Source organism: Tenrec ecaudatus, chromosome 13 (assembly GCF_050624435.1).
Source record: "Tenrec ecaudatus isolate mTenEca1 chromosome 13, mTenEca1.hap1, whole genome shotgun sequence".
NCBI lineage: Eukaryota > Metazoa > Chordata > Mammalia > Afrosoricida > Tenrecidae > Tenrec > Tenrec ecaudatus.
The window spans coordinates 62,736,914-62,756,693 of NC_134542.1; the positions used below are offsets into that span (position 1 = coordinate 62,736,914).

The 19,780-nt window shown below is 35.6% G+C and overlaps 1 protein-coding gene across 3 annotated transcripts in view; it reads left to right on the forward strand.

Moving 5' to 3' along the window:
- The window catches only part of LNPK (lunapark, ER junction formation factor), a 66,534-nt gene that overhangs the window by 18,571 nt on the left and 28,183 nt on the right, over positions 1–19,780 (forward strand). For all 3 annotated transcript variants that reach the window (XM_075528926.1, XM_075528924.1, XM_075528925.1), the window contains exons 5-8: positions 1,620–1,678; positions 10,171–10,211; positions 14,584–14,667; positions 14,750–14,801. In XM_075528926.1, the coding sequence (XP_075385041.1) occupies positions 1,620–1,678; positions 10,171–10,211; positions 14,584–14,667; positions 14,750–14,801 (236 nt within the window). The remainder of the gene's footprint in view (positions 1–1,619; positions 1,679–10,170; positions 10,212–14,583; positions 14,668–14,749; positions 14,802–19,780) is intronic.

The following is a 19,780-nucleotide window of genomic DNA, read 5'->3' on the forward strand; positions in this document are numbered from 1 at the left end:
TAGCTATTCATATTTTATTTTATTTTCAATTAACCTTTTAAATATAAGATGTTTTAAATCAACTACAGGTATAGCTGCATAATTTTTTATCCTTTATCTCAATGTTCAATATTTTTGAATTCTGGAACCTATTCTAATTTCAGTGTTTCAGTACTTACAGAAAAGGTATTTATAAAAGATGTTTTATAACTTTTTATTTAATACATTTATCATTAGGATCATTTGAATATATGTCAGTGCTCTGAAATGTTTAAATAAATCAGCAGTTAGATACTGCCAGTTGCTCAGCAGGAGAGAGATGAAGCTTTCTGCTCCTATAAAATGTACGGTCTTGGAAAAAAACCCTTCAACGCCTGTCCTGCTCTGTCCTGTAGGGTTGCTGTAAGTAGGAATGGACTGGACGGCAGTGAGCTAAGCATTATCTGTCTTTTGCAGGCTTGGTGCTTTTTATAGAGGACCGTGCTTGACAGCTTTTTACATTTAATAGTAGTTAGTATTTTAGATGTTCTGCCTATATCAGGGTTACTTTGTGTGTGTGTGTATCCCCTTCTATAGTTTGTATAAATAATATTTTCTATAGATTGCATAAAGCAATCTTATGATTCTTTTATTTTCCTTGTTGCCTCCTTTTATGCAGTTTCTCTTTTATTGTTTAGCTCTTTACAGACCTGTCTTCTCTTAAAAGAACGAGCTTTTAAAAAACTGCTATTTTTAATTCTTTTTCTGTCAAGAATATGCTGTGAGAGTATTTCAGAGTAAAGAGATAATTTTCATACCTTATTATCTAAATATAGATCTAGATATAACATTATGTATCTAGATATAATATAAAATGATATAATATTCCTTTAAAATATGTTAAGTAATGTTTGTATACTTTTCTGGCCATATTCTATGCAGAGGAGGCATTTTGTTACATTTACATGAATTTAAGAGATAACGTTGCTAAGCTTATGACTAGCAACATTTGAATATTTACAAATGTTCATAACATTGCTTGACATCTTACCAATAATGCAAGGCCTAAAGACCAGTCTCATGGAGTGTGTGGAAAGACTATTTAGCTCTAAGTTTATGTACCAAATATTGAAAGTTGAGATGCTTCCTCCCAACCCTAGCAGTATATGTTGTTGAGTGGAGAAGATTCCCCGTCTGCTCTGCCTTAATGATAGAGAAGGACCAGTAGTTTTCACTTGTATAATGATCTGGGTTTGCAAAATATGGCTTTCACTATGTGTGAGAGCAGGCAGATTCTTGGAGTTGGTGCTTACTTGGTAAAAAGGGATAGTAAGATATTGCTCTTAACCTTTGGACCACTTGAGAATGGTAAACACAATGGATGCTCCAGAGAAATGCATCTATTTACAAACACAATTTTGCATGTAACTTTCAGGGGACCCTCAAAATATCCATAGATTTTTTTTTTAGGATGAGAATTTCTCTTCTAAAATGCAGGTAGACTTTTGGTATTGTCTGATAGAAAAAGTGTGATATTTGATTTTCAAAATATAAAGGGAGATAAGGTACCTTAACTTTAATGGGAAATGTTTGTTTTATTTATCTTTTAGTTTACTTACTTTAATAATGGCTTTTGTTTCTGATGACTGCTTTCTTTGTAGCATTTGGAGCATAAGAACAGTGCTTATTTTCATCTTTTCCAAGAGAACAGAAAGAAATAGTAAGTTTAATTTCCAAGTTTGTTTTTTAAATAATGATAAAAAACTATCTAACAGTGTTTTAATATATAATTGAATGGCAAGTTGTGAATGGAACACTGGAATGACAGAATAGTGAACATTAGTTTTTCACTATAAAGCATACCATTTTTTTCTTTTGTGCTCTTCTGTCTTGCTCATCTAGAATATAAATAATTTATACAAAACAAAAATTTATTTCTTTAAATACAGAGAAATTATATTTCTTTACATTGCAAGGTATAACTATTACTAGCATGTAAATTAGTCGTGATAGAAAACATTTTATGATTACTGAAAATATTTTTTGAAAGGTTCCATTCATATTCTTTTTTAAAAAATCATTTTATTGGGGGGTTCATACAGCTCTTATCACAATCCATACATCCATCCTTTGTGTCAGGCACATTTGTACATTTGTTGCCATCATCATTCTCAAAGCGTTTTCTTTCTACTTGAGCCCTTGGTATCAGCTCCTCATTTTCCCCCTCCCTCCCCACTCACCCCTCCCACTTGAACCCTCCCCGCTCACCCCTCCCACTTGAACCCTTGATAATTTATAAATTATTATTGTCATATCTTACACTGTCCAATTTCTCCCTTCACCCACTTTTCTGTTGTCCATCCCCCAGGGAGGAGGTTATAATTGGTTCCCCCTTTCTACTACACCTTTCTTTAAAATCTTACTATGTGGCGAATCTGTTAAAGCACACCAACTCCATGTTGCTATTTCTTGGCATCTCAAAAGCCAACTCAGGAAAGGGCCACCACTTGGTGATGGGGAAGGTGAAGCCGAGTCTGCAGACACGATGCCATTTGTCCATGTTAACAAGAAAATAGTTTTTTTAAATAAATCATTTTATTGGGGCCTCTTACAGCTCTTATAAACTATCGATACATTGATTGTATAAAGCACATTAGTACATAAGTTGCCATCATCATTTTCAAAACATTTTCTTTTTACTTGAGCCCTTGATAGCAACTCCTCTTTCCCCCGCCCTCCCACCATCATGACCCCCTTGATAAATTATAAATTATTTTCATATCTTACACTGTCCGCTGTTTCTCTCCACCCACGTTTCCGTTGTTCTTTCCCCTCGGGGGCAGGGGTTATACGTTGATCATTGTGATGGGTTCCCCAAAAAACTTATTATTAAGGAGTAAAATATAATTTACATCTTTTGATTTACTATATTGATTGTACCACTCTTTAACCTCACAACCCCTAGATCTTTGTCTTTAAGGAAAGATGTATACTAGCTAGAAAATATCCTTCTGTATTTGGATATTTTAAAGACTTCTCAGTTCTTATCATTATGAGGGGCCTCAAAAGGTTTGTGGAAAATTGTTGAGAATGATGATGGCAACAAATGTACAAATGTGCTTGACACAATGGATGGATGTATGGATTGTGATGAGAACTGTACGAACCCCCAATAAAATGATTTAAAAAAAGAAAAAAATGGATTTTTTCCACGAACTTTTTGAAGCCCTCTCACATGAGTTACAATTAAGGGATATAGAAATTTCATTTTAAAGGAAGTTTGCATATGGCCTTTTTCTTGTTTTAACTTTATATTGTAGAAAATTTAAAGCAAATATGAGAGTAGAGTAAATAATAATTTACATGTTACTCAACAATCTAAATAATTACCAAGTCATAGTTTTGTTTCATTTTTATCCCCACCACTTCTCCACCTTCTCTATGAATTGGAGCTCAGGTATATCTGTAATAAACCCATTGCCACCGAGTGTGTTCTGACATATAACAAACCCGTAGGACTGAGGAGACACATAGGGGGTTCAAGGCTGTAATTCGCCTATGAGGTGGCTGGCGGGTTCAAATCTCTGACGTTTTGGGTAGTCGTCAAGTGCTTAACCACTCACACCCCTAGGGATCTACATCCATAATTGCAAACCCAAACCTGCGCTTATCAAGTTGACCCCGACTCATAGTGATTCTCTGGGACAGCCTAGAAATGCCCAGTAGGGTTTCCAAAGCTGTGATCTTCACAGAAGCAAACTGCTACATTGTTCATAGTAGGGTAAATGGTAGATTTGAACTGCTGATCTATAATAGACCTTTTAGATAGATAAATATACAGTATATTATCACACCAAAAACAATACTTAATGCTATAAAATATTAACATTCAAATTCTTTTTTTTACATTAAATTTCTAGTTGTTTCATACATAAAATAACCCCACCAAAATAAGGTCCTTATAAGTTTATAACTTTTAAACTGACCATCTCAATCATGACATGGTCATGACCATCTTATAACCACTCAGACTCTAGCCAAATGACCATTTCTTTGCAGTGATCCTTGACTCTTCTGTCTCTTCCTGCCTGTTTGTCTGGCAAGCCTTACCCTTTTAAACCTAGTTACTATATGCTTGGTCTGTGATGGACAAAACCCTATCCTGGCTAAGTACATTTGTATGCTTAATCTATACCTTTATTGGAGCAGCGAAGCTTGCTAGAGGAAAACCATGCAGTATACTAGACTTATTTCAAAAGTATGATTGCAAGTATCAGTTTGTACCCAACACCATTAAGAAGCCAGTTCTTTTTTTACATTTTATTAGGGACTCATACAACTCTAAGAAGCCAGTTCTATTACAGTCCTCTACTCATATTTTTCTCTTTGAGAGTAGATTGCTATTATAGTTCATCTTAAATTACTAACACTTACCTTCTCACCAAAAAAAACAAAACCCAAACCAACCAGCTAACAACAACAAAAAAAAAACCAAACCAAACCCAGAAGCTACAGAGAAACAGATAATGTCCCATAAATTCTACCTAGCTATCCCTTATTAATAGTCTCACTTTATAGAGAAAAATGATGCAAACAGATGTCACCTACCTACCAAATACATTAAATCAAGTCCATCTGCACTCAGTATATTGCCACTCTTCAAGGCATTGTGGAATATTGGTCTTGGTCTCATCTATAGATATTATTTGGATCATTTAGATACATATATACTTTGGATCATAAAATGGCCATTTCAAGAACCTTGCTCATGTAGTTTCACTTTCTGCAATTACCTTTCTTCTGTGACATCTATCTACTGAGTTATACCTCTTAGCATTAGTCCATTCATGTGCGGAGGGAAAAACTGTCCTGACCCCATGTTCCATTGATGCCTTTTACTATCTAGTTTCTATCTCCCTTTCAAATTAAAAACTAAAAAATTGTCCTTAGTTGGTATATTGGATGGTTTAGTATGTTGACTCCCACTGATTCTTTGTTTGTCTACTCTCTTAGAGTTTGTTTCTCACTATTTACTGCAGTGGCTTATTTGAAGGTCACTAAGGTTCAAAACCAATACTTCTATTTCCTCATCCAACTTCGATCTTTTCACAGCATTTGAAATAATTGTTACCCACTATTTTTTCTTTAAGCTTCCTCACTGGCTGTCTCTCTCTCTCTCTCTCTCTCTCTCTCTCTCTCTCTCTCTCTCTCTCTCTCTCTCTCTCTCTCTCTCTCTCTCTTTCTCTCTCTCTCTCTCTCTCTCTTTGCTTGCTCCTTTACTAGAACTTTGTCCATTGGTTGTCTCCTCTCAAATAATTTTTGTCTAGGGCAGTCCTGTGCAGTAAATCCTTCAGTGATGGATAGACATGTTCTATATCCATGATATCCAGTTTGGTGTTTTTCAGTCATATGTGGCTGGCTATTGAGCAACTACTATGTAGCCCGTGTGACTGAATAAACAGATTTAAAATTTTATATGCCAAGTGGCAGGTGGCTATGGTATTGGGCAGTGCACCTTTTGGTGGTTTTATCCACTGTTACAGATTTAAATGCCATGTATTTGCTGGTGATTTCTACCCCTAAGTCTAATCTAGAGCCTTCCCTTGAGCTCTGTATTTGTATACTCAACTGTGTGCATGACATTTCCACTTGGGGACCCAGTAGACATCTCATACTCACTATGGCCACAATAGAATGATTGTTTCTTCCCTTTTCCATCACTCATATGTTCCTCTTTGTGTGTTCCTTTGTTCAGTAAATGGTTACTGTATTGACTAGTTGCTAAGACCAAAAACCTGGAAGCGGTTCTTGATTTTTCTCTCATGCTTATATCAGTTTACCAGCAGGTCCTGTTACCTTTACCTCTTTGACTCTTGATTAATTGACAGATATTACTGACCCTTGGTGGCATTGTAAGGTAAACATTGGACTGTTAACTACGAGGTTGGTGGTTCAAACCCACCAGCTGCACAAGAGAGACTGACTGCTCCTGTTAAGATTTTCAAAGCCAGGGACGTGGGGAGGAGATGAGCTAGTCAGGGTGCAGTATAGCAACGATGAAACATACAACTTTCCTCTAGTTCTTTAATGCTTCCTTAACCCTACTATCATGATCCCAGTTCTACCTTACAAATCCGGCTGGACCGGAGGATGTACACTGGTATAGATAGAAACTGGAAACACACGCAATCCAGGAAAGATGAACCCCTCATTACAAGTGGTGAGAATGGAGATAATGGAAGGGTGGAGGGAAAGTGAGGGAGAAAGGGGAACAGATTACAAGGATCTACATATAACCTCCTTCCTGGGGGACGGACAGGGGAGAAGTGGGTGAAGGGAGACATTGGACAGTATAAGATATGACAAATTAATAATTTATAAATTATCAAGTGTTCATGGGGGAGGAGGGAGCGGGGAGGGAGGGGAAAAATGAGCTGATATCAAGGGCCCAAGTAGAAAGCAAATGTTTTGAGAATGATGATGGCAACAAATGTGCAAATGTGTTTGACACAATGTATGGATGTCTGGATTGTGATGAGTTGTAAGAGCCCCCAATGAAATGTTTTTAAAAAAAGAAAATAATGATTTTCAAAGCTTATGAAACAATAGATAGGGTCATTATGAGTTGGAATTAACTCCGTGACAGTGGGCTTGGTTCTTACTGATACTGCTCAATAGTTGTTGCTTATTTGAGGAGTTAATGGTGAACTTGAAGTGAATGAAGAATTAGCTGTATAAAAAGATTAGATGGACAAATTTACAAAACTATGAAAATGTTTAAATTCTATAGTTATTCATCATTTTATTCAATAGCAGATGCTCAAAATATTTGCATCCCTCATGCTTTGCTTAACCAGTAGTGTCAATGATGAACTTCATTTGTTCTCATGCATGTAGCCATCATTAGTTTTCAAATTTTATCAGAAATAGAAACAGAATGTCTTGACTTTCCTTACTACATGGCACTTTGTTGGCTTAGCAGTGGTAACATTTTGTGGTGACAGTTTGAGTTCAGAAGCGGGCCTAACATTTTTCTGACTAAGAATCGCCATGTATCACTGTGATTGAACATTGGATGTTGTTTATCTATTTGTGTGTGCTGCAGACTTGATAACGTTTGTAAGTAAATTTAACCTAAAATTACAAGGCAGAACAGTGCCTTACAAAATTTAAACTACAGGAAAGTCATTTAGAAGACATTGTTAGAATTATAGAAATGACAAAAAGATATTTTTAACAGTACTGTGAAAAGCTAAAACAAGAAACTGTTCATCCCCACACAGTACTGGAGCAGAGATTGTAGATCCTGTAGCTTTTTTTTAGTAAAGGGGTTCTCTGAATGGATTTCAAAATCCATTTAACTCTACAATTGTTTCCATTCAGAGTGATTCATGTGTAGTAATAACATGCTCAAAATAAAATATCAAGAGAAGAATATAAAAGAATTCTCTAAATGCCTTCAAATATTTAATATGTTCAATAAAAACATTTGCTCTTGGAATCATGTCAGAATTTGGCAGTACCAGTCTTCCTGAAGTACCAGTCTTCAGAGATAAAATGTGTCAAGTCTCATTACAGATTAGTACTAACAGATTAATATTTAGAATCATTTGATGATCCCTAAACTAAAAAGCAAGGTGCTCTTGTGACGTAGTGAGCTATGAGTTTGGCTGCTAACCACAAGGTCAGCACTTTGAAATCACCAGGTGCTCTGAGAAAGATGGAGCTTTCTGCTCCCATAAAGATTCACAGCCTCAGAAACTCACAGAAGCAATTCTGTTCTGTCCTATTTAAGTGGGTCTTTATGAATAGGAATCGACCTGGTGGCAATGAGTTTGGTTCTGGTTTTGTAACATAAAGCCAAACTAATTGTTGTCTAATCGTTTCTGACCCATAGCTACCCTCTAGGATAGATTAGAAGTCTGTCCTGTAGGATCTCGAAGGCTTTAATCTTTACAGAAACAGACTGCTATGTCTTTCTCCACAGAACGGCTGCTGAGTTCGAACCACTAAGCTTCTGATTAGCAGCCAGTCAGTGCTTCACCACCGTGTCAGGGCTTTTAATCCACTTAATGAAAGGAACTTTAATTTTGAGCCTCAATGAATCATAATGTCATCCTTCCCTCTGAAGAATTCTATGCTATACAAAAAATTGAATTCAATTATTATCTTTGAATTTTGTCAATAAAAGATTTATAGGAATTTTTTTTCTTTCTTGTTTTATGTGCATCTCTATAATATCTTTGAATTTGCTTTGGGGCTCTTAAAGTCTCAAATGTTTACTGTATAGCCCTTTATACGAAAAGTTTGCTCACTCCTGGATTAAAGAATAAATGTTTGATTTGGTCTTAACCTAATGAAATATGACTGTTATCTTTTAATATGTCAGCAGATTTTTTAAACTCTGTGAAGGAAAACATATTAAAGTGTGCTAAATATATTTTGAAAAATCTTAGTGAAAACATTTTAATACATTTTTTACATAAATAGTATTCAGATATTTGCTACTTCAGAGTTCAATAAAATTAATATTTTTATATAAATTCAATAAAAAACTAAGATTAATTATTCAAATTTCATTTCATAAAAATATTTTTCAAGCTGATGGTACCTGGCTATCAAAAGAGATAGTGTCTGGGATCTTAAAGGCTTGAAGGTAAACAAGCAGCCATCTAGCTCAGAAGCAACAAAGCCCACCTGGAAGAAGCACACTAGCCTGTGCGATCACGAGGTGTTGAAGGGATCAGGTATAAGGCATCTTCAGAAAAAATAAAATCTTACCATAGTGAATGAAGGGGGAAGTGCAGAGTGGAGACCCAAAGCCCATTTGTCGGCCACTGAAGATCCCCTCGCAGAGGGGTCTAGGGGAGGAGATGAGTCAGTCAGGGTGTGATGTAGCACCGATGAAGAATACAGCTTTCCTCCAGTTCCTAAATGCTTCCCCCCACCCCCCCAAACTACCATGATCTGAATTCTACCTTGCAAGTCTGGATAGAGCAGAGGTTGTACACTGGTGCAGATAGGAGCTGGAGGCACAGGGAATCCAGGGCAGATGATACCTTCAGGACCAGGGGTGTGAGGGGCCAAGACTGGGAGGGTAGAGGGTGAGTGGGTTGGAAAGAGGGAACCGATTACAAGGATCTGCATGTGACCTCCTCCCTGGGGGATGGACAACAGAAAAGGGGGTGAAGGGAGACGTGGGACAGGGCAGGATATGACAAAATCAATAATTTATAAATTATCAAGGGCTCATGAGGGAGGGGGAACGGGGAGGGAGGGGGAAAAAAAGAGGACCTGATGTAAAGGGCTTACGTAGAGAGCAAATGCTTTGAAATTGATGAGGGCAAAGAATGTACAGATGTGTTTTACACAATTGATGTATGTTTGGATTGTGATCAGAGTTGTATGAGTCCCTAATAAAATGTTTAAAAATAAAATAAAATAAAATACACACAGGTCTTGTGCCTGGAGTGTACCACCCCCCCAAAAAAATAATTAAAAAAAAAGGTTTTTCAAATTATAATTTTTTCTAGAATAGTACTACAAATCTACCTAGAATAGTACTTCTATTTGCACTCATTAAGTATTTCAAGAGTAAAAATTAGATGCCTAGGATAACTTTATAAAACAGGCATTGGCATGACTGGATAAGTTATATCCTTTGAAAATACTCTCTATGTCTCAAACCTAAATAAGCTGGCAACTCAGAGAAGTGTGTCATTTGAAACAGTATTAGTATTTAATTCCCTTTCAAGTCCTCCTTCAAGCTATGATGCTATAAAAATTCAAAAAGTTTTCCTTATTCATGTTCAATATCTTGAAGTATGACTAATTTTATGAAATGTAACATCTTTTAAATTTAAAATATGTTTTTAATCAATGGATAAAGAGATTTGTTATTAATTTTATAAATTAATTTGGATTGGCTATTAAGAGAATTAAGGAATAAAAGAAAGTAATGTTTCTAAAACATAAAAAAATCTTTTCAAATTTTATATTATGTAAAGTCTATTGCTTTCCTAAATGATATGTGTATAGGACATAGACAAAAATAAGAACTTTATTTGGGTATGGATTAAGATCATTTTTGTTGTCACACATTTGTTTAGAAAAATCCTAAGATAAAAACATTGTATTGTAGCTGCTCAATTTATAGCATTTGACACATTTTTGCCATACATAAATATCTTTGATTTAAATTTCATTTTCTAGATGAAGCATTGGATGATTTAAAGTCACAGAAGAAAAAGATAGTAAGTTAACATTTATTTAAAATTAATTTATATAAATGTTAATAAGAACTGACAAATGAGTATATGTTACAAGTTAAATGGCACTGTGAGAACAAGTGTGCTTTTAAATAACATTTTAATGATGAACTGAAGTTATGAATATTTTTCTAGTAATGGTTGACAGGAAAAAGCAGCAGCACTTTTGAGATGATTCTGAAGAGCTATGGTAGAAAGTAAGAGTAAGCAGATGAATCTTAATTGAAGGACATAATGAGACTGAGGGCTAAAGGGAAGTGCCCAGATTGCATATCAGAGCCTCCAAAAGGACCAAACTTGTATGTATGATAGTTCTCAGTTTTTCTTGATACCATAAGGCCAGGGGGTAGAAATCAAGAAGATGGGTTATCAAAAGCAAATTCAGTATGGAAAAGCTAGAGAGTGGGGCCTGGAGAAGAGGGATTTCTTCTATTTTCTATCAGCAACTTTGTACATATGGTTATCTTGTGGGGCCTGTGGATATGTGGGAGGGAGGGCCAAGAGTAAGAGAGGAAGAATTCTGAATGTTAGAGGTTGCAATCGAATCTTTAATCAGTGAATTAAATTGGTTTGTGACTTGTATTAACTTGTGATTTAAAAAAAATTTGTTTTTTTTTGAAATGTGAAAAACAGTAGCTGCCTGAAAGTCATAATCATGTAATAGAAACATTTCATGAAATATAATGAGGTACCTAAGATATAGCAAATAGCAATGTGTGTGAAATTAATAAAAATTATGAAGGTTAAGATTAACATTAAAGGTTATTCTGCTGTGAATTGTTCTGTAAAAGACCTTGATCTTGAGGTCTTTTAAGTTCCATAAAAGTGAAGAACCTTTACATCCTGAATAATTTCTCATTTTTTGTATGCTTACTTAGTGTTCTGATAGGTATTTATCAAAATCACTCTGTTAATTTTGATCCTCCCAGATTGATTTAGCAGTATGCCCTATATATCATTATTGTATTTTTGGTATTCTATACTTTATGGAATAGCTAGAAATTCCAAGCAAAGAACTACTGATAATCTTAGTAACATAGAAACTGTGTGAGGGAGAGAAAAGAAAACAGTAAAGTTGTGATATGATGGCTTGGTTTGCTGATGAGAGAAAAGAAGGGATGGAAATGGTGATCAGAGCTAAGCCCTACTTAAAATGGAGACGTAGTTATTCAAGTAGAAAAGATCAGACGGAAGACCAAAGAAACTATAAAACCCAGAAGGTTTTATGTGATGAAAAGTAGACCTAATGTTATTGACATTACATGACTATAAAACAGAATCTTGAAAAACAATAGATAAGTTAAACAAGCAAAAAAAAAAAAAAAGAAAGAAAGAAAAACAAGCCCTCCTCTGCCACCAAATCATAGTAAACTGAGTACAACTGCTCCTTAGGGTTCTGAGATTGTATATCTTTATGGGAGCAGATAGCCCTGTTTTCCTTGTATGGAGCAGATGGTGGGTGTGAACCACTGAGCTTGTGGTTAGCAGTTCGAAGTGCCACAGTACCACCAGAGTAAGAGTAGTCTCGGAAAGTTCTGTGAAAGAGCCAGCTAAGCTGTTTACTTCTTTAATAGCTCTTGAAGGAATCACAACATAATAAAAGATGCTCCATCTAAGTTGACAGTTGGAAAATTCAGTTCAGGTTTCAGTAATTCTGTATATCTAAATAGTTTAGGCATCAACATTACTGAATGGTTCAGTATAGCGTTTCTTTTTGTACAACGCTTAAAGAAAAACAAATGGACTGTAACTCACTTTATTAGGGAACACAATTAACATTGACTCGAATGTTGGGTATGATGCTATTGCCTCTGGAAACAAGTTTTGTCTTTATTGCTGAAGCCCTAGCAGAGCTGTTTTGTTTGAATAGCTTTATACTTTGTTTAGAACAGTAAGTGTTATGAGTGTACAATAAGTCCAAGGAGTACAATTCTAGCTAATAATTGTGCTGGTATTGTTACATGCTGTTGAATCATTTCCTGACTCATGAGAGACTGTGTAGGATTTTTCCTTCTCCTTAAGTGGATATAGTTATTTAATACAAGATAGATTCTCAGGTCCTTGACGGAGTAATGGTTACAGTCTCGGAAACTCACAAAGGCGTTAGTTCTACCATGTCCTATAAAGTCACTATGAATTGGCACAGACTCAGTGGCACTGTAATTGCTTCTTGTTTTTTCCCCATGAGTCTCTGGTGGGTTCAAACCACCGACCTTCGGATTAGCAGCCAAGTGTTTAACCATTGTATCACCAGGGCTTAAAGATGAGGCTTTATTTTGAGTGGAAGCTAAATGGAATAAAAACTGATTGTGTTTAGTAATGCTCAGGTCTAAACTTCATAGCTTTTATTGTTGAAATGTTTATAGGAAATAGTAGCTTTGTTCCTAATCCAAAATGGTCCAGCCTGTACCTTAGCTGCATAACTGTTAAGTTCTTGGCTTCTGACTGAAAGGTTGGCTGCTTGAATCACCAGCTGCTTTGTGTGAGAAAAATGTGGCATTCTCCTTTTAAAATGCTTGTTGTTTGTAGTCCAGTGTCATTGAGTTGGTTCTGACTTATAGCAGCCCAGTCTGTCAAACTGAACGAAATGCTGCCCAGTCCTACATCATTCTTAGGCTTCATTGCTACGTTTGAGCCCCTTGTTGCAGCTTTGGTGTCAAGTCATCTTGTTGAGCACTGACTCCACTACCAAGCACAGTGTCCTTTTCCAGAGACTGGTTCCTTCTGAGAACATGTCACAAGTACTTCATCTTGCCACCCTTGCTTTTGAGGCGCATTCTGGCTGGAGCAGCCTTTGAAACCCTAGGGTGGTGGTGGGGCAGTTCCACTCTATCCTACAGAGTTGCTATGAGTCAGAACCCACTACCATCTGCCCATTTCCTCCATCTCACAAGCCACATTTTAAATGCTCAGTTTTCACATCGTCTACTGTGACTACTGTACTTCATACACACAGCCTATTTCTAGCCTCACAGAAAGCTCTCTTGGACTACACTGTTCTAATGCATACAAATCTAGTTTGTAGTGATCAGAAATTTAGCTCTTTGCAGTTGATATTCTATGTAGTTTGTGTTGTTTTGGGAATATATTCTATTCCGTCCTTTCCCCCTATTCGCAATTCACCTTCTCATAATTATAAAGTGATATCACAAGCATTTCCTTTATATCAGAAAATTAACCTTTTGGGATTTTTTTCATAGTTTTAAAAATAATTGGGAGAATATATTAGTTTTACTAAATTGAGGCTAATGATTCATTCATTGAAGTAAACCCTTAGCTTTTTAAATGTTTAATGATAAATCTGTTAGCTGCTATTGGGGCAGAATATTTGAAACAGTATTTTTAACCTGCTAAATATGGTCTGAGTTGTACTTAAAAGCAAATGTCATTTGGAATAAATATGACATTTACTGAATCTAAGTGGTTACCAGTGGTCACCAAGAAGTGAAAGATCCTGTTCTAATTTTTGCAAAAACATTCTATTCACATTGCACATTAGCTATTTGTCATAACTATGCCTGTCTTGTACTAAAGTTAAACTTTTTCTCATGCTGGACCAACTGCTAAAATGATACTTTCCTAGTGATTACTTTTTAAATTAAACCCATGTATTAAGCTATAAAGTGACTTAAGTGCATTGTAAATAATGCTATAATAAGGAAGTGCTTTAATTGCATTCCCTAGTGTGAGCCTAGAACTCAGTAAAATTTTTACTTAAATTCTTACTATGTTCAAATTCTTTTTCCTCTAAATTCTTTTTCCTGAGTATAAAAAGGGGGAAGCTTTAACCTTTAAAATCATTTGAGTAAATTCCATGACTGTTAACTCCAGTTAGTGAATTTTCACTGCATTTTCAGCAAGCTAATTGCTTCTGCTAATAAATAATCTAAAATCGATGCTGACAGCAGTTAATTGGCACAGAGATTTTATTTTGTAAAGCTCTTGGCTAACGACCTTCTTTAAATTAATAGCATTAAGTGCTATGAGGAAATAAATCTGAGGAATTGCCTGTCATTTGCTTGTCATGTCTAATAACTTCCAATAATGATAGCTGATAGATTTTTGCACATTCCATTATTGAAGTTGGTGCATGTAATTATTCTCCTCATTATATGTAAACAATTAGCAATATTTGGTATTTCCTTGCAGTAAAGCTGTTAAATACAAATAACATAGAGGTTAGAAGCCATTTTAAAATCTAGATTTTAATTATTTAAATATAGGAAGTCCTTAATTCTATCTAAACATATCATGTGCTGTGTATTTTAAGCCTTGCACTTAAGTATTCTTGATTAGAACTTATGAATAGAAGTGCTGTGTATATTTCAAAATGTGACAATTAATTTTTTGTTTTTAGCTTGAAGAAGTTATGGAAAAAGAAACCTATAAGACCGCTAAATTAATTCTTGAAAGGTTTGATCCAGACTCAAAGAAAGCAAAGGTAAGGCTCTGATATTGCTACTATTTTATTATACATTGCACATTGTAATTTCTCATTGTAATAACATTATTATAATTGACAGGAGCTTGAGCCGCCATCTGCTGGAGCAGCTGTAACTGCAAGACCTGGACAAGGTAAATAACTTTGTAGAAACTGCTGCTGCTGTTGGAAAGATCCATATTTACCCAAGTGAGTTCAAAAGTGTGATGGAAGTGTGTAAGAATGACGTCAATGCTTTTCTGTTAATTGAAATATGGTCATTTGGCACATCTGACTTACAGTGGATAACAATATTTGTATTTGGCTTTGATATTATGGGAATAGGTTGCTATGTAAGGATGTTGAATATCTGTTAATCTTTTGAAATTTAAGTAATTGTATGACTAATATTTTGCAAGTCTCTTAAATAATCTATTATGAAAATCTGTATATTTTCATTATTATTATTTTCATTTTTATTTTCATTATTATTAAGGAATTCAGTGAAGATTTTTGTCAAATGTGATGTTTCTTTTAAAATTAAAATTTTTTAAATTTAAAATTTATTTGGATAAATAGTTCAGAAATAAAAAAGAAAACTGAATTATTGCTATATAATAATGATAACATTTTTTGAGGTTACATTATTAATAGAGGCTGTCACTATCATTATTAAACATTATATAAATTTTAAAAGTTAGTTTTTTCAATGGTTATATAAAGTATTCTCAAGATTAGCATTTGAAAAGATATTTGTGAGTTGAATGGTTTTCCCTCTTTGTTCCCTAGAATCTAACATAGTAAGGTTTGTTAAAATGTACAATATGTTTGTTAGTTTTTCAAAAAATTAACTTCCATTTTTCTAAAACACCAGAATTGTAGCTTGGTTTATAAAGTTAGGGGGTCAAGTAAGACTCTGAAAAACACAGTTGTCCTTTGGTATCTGTGGGGATTGGTTCCAGGGATCTGGTCCCACAGATACTAAAATCCAGAAATGCTCAAGTCCCTTACATAAAATGGTTTAGTACCTGCACGCAACCTAGTATATCCTCCTGCATACTTTAAATCGTCTCTAGATTACTTATAATACCTAAAATAGTGTGAATGCAGTGTGGCTATCCTGTATATCACCCCTCCCCCCATGAATGTTTCTGTTTATAGTTGATTAAATCTACAGATGCGGAGCCCAAGGGTATGGAGGGCCGACCATGAATGCTTTATAAATATCCACATACACTGGATCTCCCTCCCACTATCCCCATCATCCACAAATAGGATTTTAGCTGATAGAGAGATTCTAGAGCAGTGTAGATAACCCTGCCCATCCCCCTACATACACCTACTCCATTAGAAATAAAAACCCGAGACTCAGACACAGAGGAGAATTATGGTTATCTTCCTAAAGAAAAGAAGAGGGCTTTCCCCTGTTACTGGGGGTCTGCGATGATGGCACCATTCAGCTTTACTGAGTACGTGGCCACTGTGATGCACCGAACAATGCAATATCTTAACTAATTTCTTTAAAGTCCTACTTTCTTCTCATGCTCATATTAATCTTTTTTTCTTTCAAGCCAAGAAAGACACATTTTATTGGAAATTTTTGTTTTGAATGGAATAGATTAATTCTGTAGTAAATATCTTGGTGTCTTTCTGTTTACCTTTCACAATTTTTATCAACAAGAATCTCCCGAAAAGCCATTTTAAAAAACTTTTTATGAATTAAGTGAAAGTTTAGAGAGCAATTGGTCAGTTTTACATTCAATAGTTCATACATGTTTTGTTTCAACTTATCCATTGCAATCCCCTTAGCATATCATCACTTATCCCATTTCCTCTGTGTCTCCTGTTTCTGCCCTTCCTGCATTCCTAACAGTCTGTCCTTTGCCTTGGGTAAATTCTACCCTTTTGATCTTCAGTGGTTGATTATTCTACCACAGGGATGAGTTCAGTTCCAGTCCTGAAGAGTGATTAAGGGCCTTAGTCTTAGGGGTTCTACCAGTTTCTACCCAATTTGTAAGGCTGATCTCTCTTATAATTTTGGCTTTTGCTTCATAGTTTCTTCCGACTCTATCCAGGAACTCCTAATATGCTACTTTTCAGAGCAGTTGGTAGTGGTAGCCAGACAGCATTTGGCTCTTTTGGTCTTGAGGCTGTTGAGGCTGGCGTTTGTGTGGTCCATCAGTTCATTGGACTAAATGTTTCCAGGTGTCTTTAAATTTTCATTGGTCAAACCAATAGTTGCTTCTTAAGTGGCTACTCATGAGTTTTTAAGACCTCGGTTGCTACTTACCAAAGTAGGATGTAGAACACTGTCTTCATGAACTGTGTTATGCCAAATGACATTGGTGTCTCAAAGTCCAATCCCGCAGGCTCAGTGACTCATTCCCTCTAGGAATTTGCTTATGTCTAAAAAGCATTCATAACTTTGCCTCCTACATCTTCTACCACATTCAAAGGATATCTTTGTAGCAAAGATAAACATATATATATATACAGATACACTGTCAAATCTATGTTTGTGGGTTTGTGTACTCTCACGTTATCTCTTACAACTGTTCATCCTGCATATTTATCCAAATATCCATTTGTAAATCACCATTATTACAGCATTATGTATGTAACAGTAGTTGCCTCTGTTGCCTTCCAGTGTCTTGTCCTGCTTCCATAATTTTTGTTGACCTACCAGTTAGTGTATGTTGCCTTTTCTCCCTAAACTGACACGTATCTACCCTCTCGTCTGTGACTGTCCCATTCTTTCCCTCCTTTCCTCTTCTACCTCTGAAACCATGAAGAATGTTTCTTTTAGTGTGTAAACCTTAGACAAACATTTTTGAAAATAATTTATTTGCAGTTACCAGAACAAAAATAACCTGCCTTTTCTTGATACTGTTATCACTTCCATAGATTTGTTGTTAGCAACAGTCTGCTAACGGAAGGAGTTATTTTGCCATAGACTGTTCACATTGGTCCCGTTTTGATTAAATTCTTGCATAGATACTGTGATTTTCTTTTTATCTCATTGCTCATTCCAGACACTTGTAGACCCAGTAAGGCTATGATTGATGACCGAGAGGGAGAAATGTGAAAGGAATTTAGATACCAAGTAGGGATGGAAACGAGAGGAATGGCTGGTCTAGATGAGATGATTGCGGTATAAGATAAATGTTAGTCCGTTCTTGGTTCCTTTTTGTTTGTATTAACCACCTAAGGCACTTAAATATCCGTATGTCTTGAAATTTATCTTTACCACCTGATTAGAAGCCTGAGACATCAGGGTTCTTAAGATTACTCAGACTATGTAAGCTACATTAATACTGTAGATGAATATCTAACTACCTAAAATATAAAAAAAAAATCAAGGTGTCTGTATCACATTGATCTTGTAAACACACAGTTAAGGAAAGGACTTTTGAAAATGACTGGTTGATATGACCTCCCAAGACATCTGAAATCATACATTGGCTTTTTGCAGAAAACTCTTAGGGTTAGTTTTCAAAATCTGTTCTGTTCGTATTAGGAAAAATAACCAATCTATGATCTCTTGTACTAATGTTGCTATTTTAAAGTTTTATTACTATTTAGGCAATGTAAGTTATTTTAAGAATCTTAAGTTACTTTTTGTTAGAAAATTATGAAACCCAAATACATTTTTTCCTTTTGATACTATGTCTAATTATAGAAAAAAACATTCCTGGTCTCTGTTTTTTCTTTGATTCCTGAGGCACTGCTTTTAGATATTCTTTTAGAGGGAAGTACTGTTGAACTAAGGACTAAAAGGCTGGTGATTCAAACCATCCAGTGTGGCTCTAGAGAAGAATGCCCTGGTGTGTGGTTCCCCTAAAAGTTGTCACCTAGGAGCCCTGTGGAGCAATTCTACTCCATCACATGGGCTTGATAGGAGTTGAAATCAATGTCACAACTCCAAGAACAATGTTTAACTACCATATAAATGATTGTTCACTTAAGAATATATTTTGAGCATCTTTTACATGCATATGTTACAGGATATAAAGAATTGATGTGGTTCTTCACTGATACCGTTTGATCTTAAGAAGTTTGTAACTGAATTTTTTCTTTTAAAAAAAGAGCTCTTCTGGAGTGTACTATTCTAGTAGTCTTCTCTCCCCCAGATGTTTAGTAATTAATTACTATTTGTATATTTTTACGTTCTAAGGTATACTCCCACTTTATTCTCCTTTTTGAGGAATCCTGTAAGTTCTTTTCTTCAATCCTGTTGAATCCCTTAGATTCCTTTCATTTTCGTAGGTGACCGAGTTATTGATTTTATTTCTATTTGTTTCAGTTGTGTTGCTCTTTTCTTTTTGAATCCAGGCTGTTTCTGAGTAGAAATACTATAGAGAGAAAAAATGGAGGAGGAGATATTTATACATACATGCAGCCCTTTATAGATCTGTTCTCCAGCCTGAATCTAATTGCTATGTGTCTATCTTCTGTCTTTTGCATGGTGGCTGAACCAGAACTTTGAGCTCTGTGATTGTTTAGTTGGTTGTGATATATATTATGCTGAGATGGATTCTAGTTTTGAGCATAGTTTCTTTGATTTGCAGAGGCTCAGCACAAATTGAAGCATCACGCCATATTTACTGGGCAGTTAACTGATTTAACCTGACCTTCTTCCCCCATTTAAGTGTACTGTATGAAAAAAAATTGTTTTTGCATTTCTCATTTTATTTTAGTTTGGGTGAAAAGTTTACAGAGAAAATTAGTTTTCTACTTAATAGTCTGTACACTTGCACATAGATGGGCTTTGAGGCTCTACTCTGTTCTCCCCCTCATTCACATTGAAGTGATTTTTTTGTTCTGGGTCTTTGATGTCTGATACCTGATCCCATCGACACCTCATGATCACACAGGCTGGCATGCTTCTTCCATGTGAACGTTGTTGCTTATGAGCTAGATGGCTGCTTGTTTATCTTTAAGCCTTTAAAACCCCAGATGCTATAGCTTGTGATAGTCGGGCACCATCAACTTTCTTCACCATGTTTGCTTATGCACCCTCACAGAAGGGTCACAGGGCGGAGACGAGCCAGTCAGGGTACACTATAGCACCGATGAAACATACAACTTCCTCTAGTTCTTTAATGCTTCCTTCCCCCACCCCCCGGCCCCCACT